At 41.3% G+C, this 7,351-nt stretch overlaps 1 protein-coding gene across 2 annotated transcripts in view; it reads right to left on the reverse strand.

The window, feature by feature from the left end:
* Positions 1-2,199, reverse strand: part of megf8 (multiple EGF-like-domains 8) — a 65,098-nt gene extending 62,899 nt beyond the window's left edge. For both annotated transcript variants that reach the window (XM_061777829.1, XM_061777832.1), the window contains exons 1-2: positions 1,826-2,199; positions 232-421 (exon numbers count right to left, since the gene is read on the reverse strand). In XM_061777829.1, the coding sequence (XP_061633813.1) occupies positions 232-421; positions 1,826-1,855 (220 nt within the window). In that variant the 5' untranslated portion in view covers positions 1,856-2,199. The remainder of the gene's footprint in view (positions 1-231; positions 422-1,825) is intronic.
* Between the last annotated feature and the right edge of the window lie 5,152 nt (positions 2,200-7,351).

Raw genomic sequence — 7,351 nt, forward strand, 5'->3', positions numbered from 1 at the left:
AACTCCACACAGGCGGGACCGGGGATTGAACCCCGCTCCTCAGAACTGTGAGGCTGACGCTCTAACCAGTCGGCTACCGTGCCGCCTAATTGTAACATTTCAGTTTAATTTTACTCAAGTGGGGTTGTACATCTAAAGCTCGTAATTCAAATTTTGCACAAAGCAAAAAGTAAGTTGTGACACATAAAATGAGGTACCAGTATTTTAATGAAATAAAGTTGTAAGAAAAACCTTTAATGAGCCATTCACAGTTGCCATTGACCGAGTAGTTCCCCGGTCCATCCGTCACATAGCCCGGCGGTCCCCTCAACACCTGCCGGTGACCCTTGCAGTCACCTGCCTTGCACGTGGGCCACCCGGCCAGAAGCACCAGTACGAGGAAGAAGCGGACAGGCATGGGGGAGGCCATCACCGGAACTGCCTGTGTGTTTGGAAAAAGGAAATGAAATTAATATGAATCATAAGACTGATTTTAACATGTATAATGTACATTAGGGATTCCCACTATCCTGAAATTTCAGTATATTGGTCCAAAAACGTATTTACTACAAATAATTTATTTTTCTTCATCTATATATGCCAGTGACATATAGTGACAGGCAGAACAACAATATTTTCTTCCACTAGACAGCACATAATTAACCTGTGTATTCAACTGTTGTCAATCATAAAGCCGAAAAAGTAATAGAATTCTTCAAGTGATACTAATAATAAACTGTTTTCAAATGCAAACTGGGTCCTGGAGAAAATTCTGACCCAGGTGTGTGTCTGTGTGTGACAGAGAGAGAGAGAGAATTTTCATTTTCTGAAAGTAAGAAAAAGAAAATTCCAGTTGCCTCGATTCAACCTTTGCAGATTATCAAGACCTGGATGATTGAGAATCTACACAAACATGAAGAAGAAACTAGGGCTACAACTGCCAATTATTTTAATAATTAATTAATCTGTTCATTATTTTCTGGATTAATCGAAGAATCGGATTTAAACAAATATTTTAATTTCCATCCCTTTATTCAAAAACAGGACATTATTTCAAATTGACAGTGTAGAAAATGCAAAAAAAAAATTACATTGATTATGATACAGTTACTGGGTTGGTCCGTAACATGTCAGAAAATAGGCAAAAATGTTGATACAAGGTACTTTTATTGTAAATTTTACAATATGCGCATCACATACAGAGGATTAAATTTAGTTTAGTCCTACAAAAAAAACAAAAAAGATCAGTTTTCCAAAGTAAAACCACTCTCATTTATGTCTCATTTTGATTAAAAACATACATAATCAGTCTGCTCTCATGGAGGTCTATAGAAATCTGAGAATATTTGCTATTGAGAAACAGAAATCAGAATATTTAGACAATTTTAATTTAAACAATGTCTTGAAACGATGAATTGTTCATCTTTTAATTTGACAATTAATTAGATGTCGATTAATCGCTCCGCCGCCAGTCTTTTTATTGATATTGTGACAGTAATGTGCCTTGGCTCAATAAAAGTTGGTAAATACTAACGTTCATCAAAAGCAATTAAAATGGTTGACAAACATCCTCGATTTGCAAATTACCTGCTAGATTTATAACAAAACTTTACAATTAACACTCAAATCACACGTTCGACCAGTTAACTCCTGTCATGTGTGTATTAACCGCAACAAAAAATAATGTTATGAACACGAAGTGTTGCGAGAATAATACCAACAGCGCTCCAAAGCGATGCTAAATAGCTAAGCTAAGTCAGAACCGTTAACCAGCTATGGCCCGTTAGCTCGCTAGTTAGCTGCCTAGCATCTGTTAGGTTACATTTAGCCAACATACATTACGTACCAGTTCCCGTCTCTCCGGTACTCTAGCCATTTACATCTTTTATTTTCCTCTCTCTTCGTCCCCAAAGCTGAATTAGCCACTCGCTGGTTCGCCGCTGTTATAAACTGAGAGGAAGTCGCCAGGCTGGCTAATTGCTAACAACAACAGTCTTGAGTCAGCGCAGCCTCAGTCCGAATCCAGATGCGCAGTCAATCCGGAGTCATTGTTGAGGCAGGGCGGCGTAACACGTTCTCCGGTTGACTCGTTATGACAAGGCCAATAAAGATGAGAAGTTAGGCGTTTTATTGTCGCCACCGCACCAGCCGAAGGTACAAGACAAGATGCCCGTTGTTGTTTTGCTGGTCGCCAACACAAAAGATGGCCAGGCAGTGACGCCTGGCTCGGCGGCGTCACCCAGTGGAGATGCAGCACACCGCACATCTGGATCCCATCCTAACATGGTTTTTGGGTGTATGAACTTCAATCCCACTCCCAGGCCCCGTTGACGATTCGTTTTCAAGGTTTGAAAAGTTACATCCACACTCCCCCACCCACCACGTTTATGATCGGTGTTCAAGTTTGGGTAAATTTCATCCTCCCTTTTCAATAGACATTGTGCTGCTCCTTCTCGCGTGTGCCCCTTGTTCAACTGTGTACAGTATGATACAGATATATAGCTATACATGGGGGCAGCACAGTGGACGACTGGTTAGCACATCTGCCTCACAGTTCCGAGGACCCGGGTTCAAATCCAGTCTCGCCAGTGTGGAGTTTGCATGTTCTCCCCATGCCTGAGTGGGTTTTCCCCAGGTACTCCGGTTTCCTCCCACATCCCAAAAACATGCATGGTAGGTTGATTGAAGACTCTAAGTTGCCCGTAGGTGTGCATGTGAGTGCGAGTGGTTGTTTGTTTATATGTGCCCTGCGATAGGCTGGCGACCAGTTCAGGGTGTACCTTGCCTCTCGCCCAGAGTTAGCTGAGATAGGCGCCAGCACACCCGTGACTCTAGTGAGGATAAGCGTATGGAAAATGGATGGATGGATGGATATACATGGAGACGGTGGGAGCTACTCAATAAGATGTAGTAATATTTTCTGCAGGCACTAATGCATAAATGCCTGTGGGTATTGTTTTATTGTCTCTCTACCTGCGTTTGCTCCACCATTTGTGTTCAAATATTAACCGCTGCCTCTTAACACTAAAATAAAAGTAAAATATTAAATTACATCCAAAATCAATGGAATTATAGATTAAAATGGGTGTTAATAAATTCTTATTGGAATGAATATATCAAATGTCTCTTCATTAAAACATGACATGAATGTATCTGAAATTAATGTATCTGAAATAATTGAATTAAAATTAAATTGAGCAAAATAAAATCGTATTAAATTAGATTCAGGCTGTATACTAAAAACTAAACTAAAATAAAAACTGAATTCATGTAAAGGTATTCACCAATTGATGGATTAATTTAATAACAGCTATTTTATTTTCATCCCATTATTTACACAAGAAAATAATATACAGTAGTCATCTTTTTAATAAACGATCAATAAATGCATTATGTGATTCCATGAATAGCAAAATATATATAAAGGACTAAAGCAGTAGATTTCTATATTGTGGATATTACCTAAATTACAAACCATTGTTTTCGTCTTGCTTTATTGTCTCAGCAAATACACAATTAGATTAAAATGATTAATTTATTTCTTTTATTGCTTTATTTCTTAATTAGCGAACATGTAAGTGGGAGCACATAACTCTTATTCTGGCCTCCTCTGCACTTTAGAGTTTAGTTTCAAACTTGTTGAAACCCACTTTTATTCCTTGGTGTTCAACACAGCATTAGACTTGAGCCCATATTTTAGTGTCTTATTTCTTTTAAAAATATTGCAATTTTATTGTTTTTCACTTATTTTGTCTATTTTATGTTTGATTTTTATTTAAACTGTAGCACTTTATTTCAGCTGCAGTTGTTTTTAGGTGTTCTATAACTAAAACTAAGTTGAGTTATTTATATAATGCTCAACAACATAAGTAAATTAAATGTATCGCTGTGTCACGATTGGTTTTTGAAGGCGAGGAAAGCAGAGTCCGCCCCTCAGGGTCAGTCTGGTGACCATCCAGGCCACCCAAGGTGAGGTGCTTGGCTGGGCAGTTCAGGAGGTCGGCCAGGACGCCAAGCACCAGGGTCTTCACAGGGCCATTCAGGCGGACGGCCATGATGCCGAACCCAATGGCAATACAGGGGCCAGGCAATAGGGTTGGGTGGCGGCAGCTGGACGAGCGCAGCTGCCGGGGAGCAGGAACGGGAGCCTGGCGCAGCTGGCGTGCTCCTGGTCTACGTAATTCCTACCATCCTGCCGCCAAGCCAGCCGCCTGTCCTCGCCACTGCCTGCTGCACATCCCTTCCTCCACTGCCCGCCAAAGCACCTCAAGGACCACTTCCATTACCTTCTCTAATAAACTGTTCATCATAACCTATCCATCTCTGCCCGCTCTTGAGTCCAGCTCCTCTCTATTTGTGACAGAATACTTTGGCGATCATGGACCCAGCAACCCCGGAGGCGCTTAAGAATGCTCTCACCCTCCAAGGCGTCCACATAGGACGTCAGGACAAGACATTGCAAGAAATAACAGAAACTCAACTCCCTTTTGCAACAGTCTCCCTCCTTTCGTCAAAGATGCAATCTTTCAATCAAAACGGCCATTCTGAACAACTCAAGGATGAGCTCGCGGTCCGGGACGAGCCCTCCTCTCTCAAGGGTCTCATCGCAATGTCCATCCATCTTGATAACAGACTGCGAGAGAGCGCACAAGAGAAGGGGGTCCGCTCGCGTAAAGTCCCTTCCACTCCGAGCACCGCACAGTCAGCTTCTCACCTGCCTCCTGCACAGTCTGCTGCCCTTTCCTCAATCCCCGTGGAGCCCATGCAAATTGGAAAAACACGTTTAGATCCCCAGGAGCGTCAGAGTCGTGTCATCCAGCAGCTGTGCATCTATTGCGGTCAATCAGGTCATTTAATTTCCTCTTGCACCCTACGATCAAAAGACCAAACCTCCATTTCCTCTAGCTCTTCCTGCCGCATGACCGTTCCCACTCTAGTTTCTGCTCGTAACATCCCCATTACAGCCCTTATCGATTCTGGTGCAGATGACAATTTTATTCATGAAGGTATAGTTCACCAGCTCCAAATCCCTCTCCATCCACTTCCGTCCCCGAAGTCACAGCCCTGGATGGCCGAGTCATTTCCCCTGTCACCCACCAAACTGTGCCTATCACGCTACTTATTTCCAGCAATCACCGTGAGAACATTTCACTCTTCGTCATTCCTTCCCCTGAGACTCCCTCAGTTCTTGGAATTCCTTGGCTCAAACATCACAACCCCACCATAGACTGGACGCATTTATCCATCACTGGATGGAGTCTTCATTGCCATTCACAATGTCTGCTTTCCCCTATGCCACCCTCAGAAGACCCACCAACCTCTGTCACCCCAGTGGACCTCTCCCAGATTCCTGAAGAGTATCATGACCTCTCCCCAGTATTTAGCAAGGACTTGGCAATCTCTCTACCCCCCCACCGCCCGGACGACTGTGCCATTGACCTCTTGCCGGGAGCTCCACTTCCCACCAGCCGACACTTCAAGCTCTCTCGTCCGGAGAAAAAGGCTGTGGAGGATTACATCCGAGACTCATATGCTCCTCCTCGTCGCCGGTCGGGGCCGGGTTTTTTTCGTGGAGAAAAAAAGACACAACTCTCCGCCCATGCATCGACTACTAAATGACATAACTATTTAAAAAAAAAAAAAAAAAAAAAAAGGAACATGGATAAAGCAAACTAAACAAAGTCAAACAACAGATAAGTAACAAAGAAACACTTGACTAAACCTAAAACTGGAAACAAAACATGAGTGGTAACAAAGCCATGGCACAGACAGAGACGATGACACCTGACAAGGAAAATGAACCGACAAGAACTGAACGAAACCAGGGAACTAAATACAAACAGCTTGACGAGGCAACGAGGAACACCTGGACAGGACACGAGTGGCTGGAGGGAGCTGATTGGTTGACACAAGGTAGAAGGTTGATGAGAACAGGTGGACACAATCACTAAATGAGCACACAAGACATGAAAAACATGAAACAAAACCAAACACAACCCAAACCAAAACATAGACCATGACACGCTGTATTTATTCATTAAAAATAAACAACAATAAATCCCCCACACCAAAAGGTAATGTGATATTTGTGATGTATCCATCAGATGGCGTGACAGTATTCTCGTTTGTCGTCAAAGGCCTTGTGAAAAAAACAGCTGCTTATCAACAGCAAATGCCTTCACTATTGCACAGTATTTGCTTATATGATGAGTCAAATTTGTGACATCAAGATGAGAAATTGTGAAGCACCAGTGTTCGAGTAAACATGCCTTATCTGGAGTCACAGCAGGGGTAATATTCTGGTCATACATCTTGGCAATGTGTTGAAAAAATATTTTGACTCATCGAAACCTTCTGCACGGGGGATTGGGGGGTGCTGCCGCTGTAGGATTAACAATGGAGGATGTGACTGTAAGTGCAGTCAACGTTTAGCAGGAAATCAACAAAAATGTGCCAAAGGTTCTCTCTTGCTGCTTCAAATTTCTTTGTAAAGCTTTCTTGCAAAGGTCTGACAAACTCATTCCACTCAATGAGCATTTGAGTCAAAACATGGAAGGAGGATAGGTCAAATTATATGTAAATTACCTATCGTATGTCCGTTTATTTGCCAGGTTGTTGACTTGAGGGCCTCTTAGTTGGTATATTGTACTTATTAAAAACTATTTTGCAAAATATACTCCATATCGGTGTTAATATTAGACTTTACACCGATTTTATCGGGCTGATCGGTATCGGCCGATATTTAGCATTTTATGTTGATCGGCTGATCAGCTTTAATGTCATAATTCGCCATTGATCGGCTCCGCAAAGACATTTACTCCGCGTCGCCGCGTGTACAGTGTATTTGAATTCAAAAGCAAGTTTATTTTTAGCCTTGCCGTGTGTCTTTTGACGTAGTATATATCTGATGGCGAATAAAGTTATTTAAAAAAACAACAACATGTCGGAGACAGACAACACGTAGTATTAATATGAGTAGTATTAATAGTAATAATAACATTTGAAATAAATACTAAAATATGTATGTCTTTATTTATGTATGTATTTAATGGACAATAAATAAATCCACTAATAAATATTATTTTTAAATAACATAAAATAACAGTATAAATGAATAAATAAAAATAATGTATTCATTTATTGAACAGCCTCTAAAGACATACATACATAAGATATTAATTATGGTCTAAATGATTTGGGATGAAATAATACATTTAGGTCCTAATGTGAGAGGGGCAAAACTTTGCCAAGGATAAAATGAAGGAGGAGGCCTATTACAGTATTACGACAGTACCTTATGTACCTTTTGTCAGGTTATGCATTTTCAGACATCGTGGTGTTGTACATAGCAAATGATCAACCCATTTAAAAA

This window comes from Phyllopteryx taeniolatus, chromosome 6 (assembly GCF_024500385.1).
Source record: "Phyllopteryx taeniolatus isolate TA_2022b chromosome 6, UOR_Ptae_1.2, whole genome shotgun sequence".
In the NCBI taxonomy this organism is placed as follows: Eukaryota; Metazoa; Chordata; class Actinopteri; order Syngnathiformes; family Syngnathidae; genus Phyllopteryx; species Phyllopteryx taeniolatus.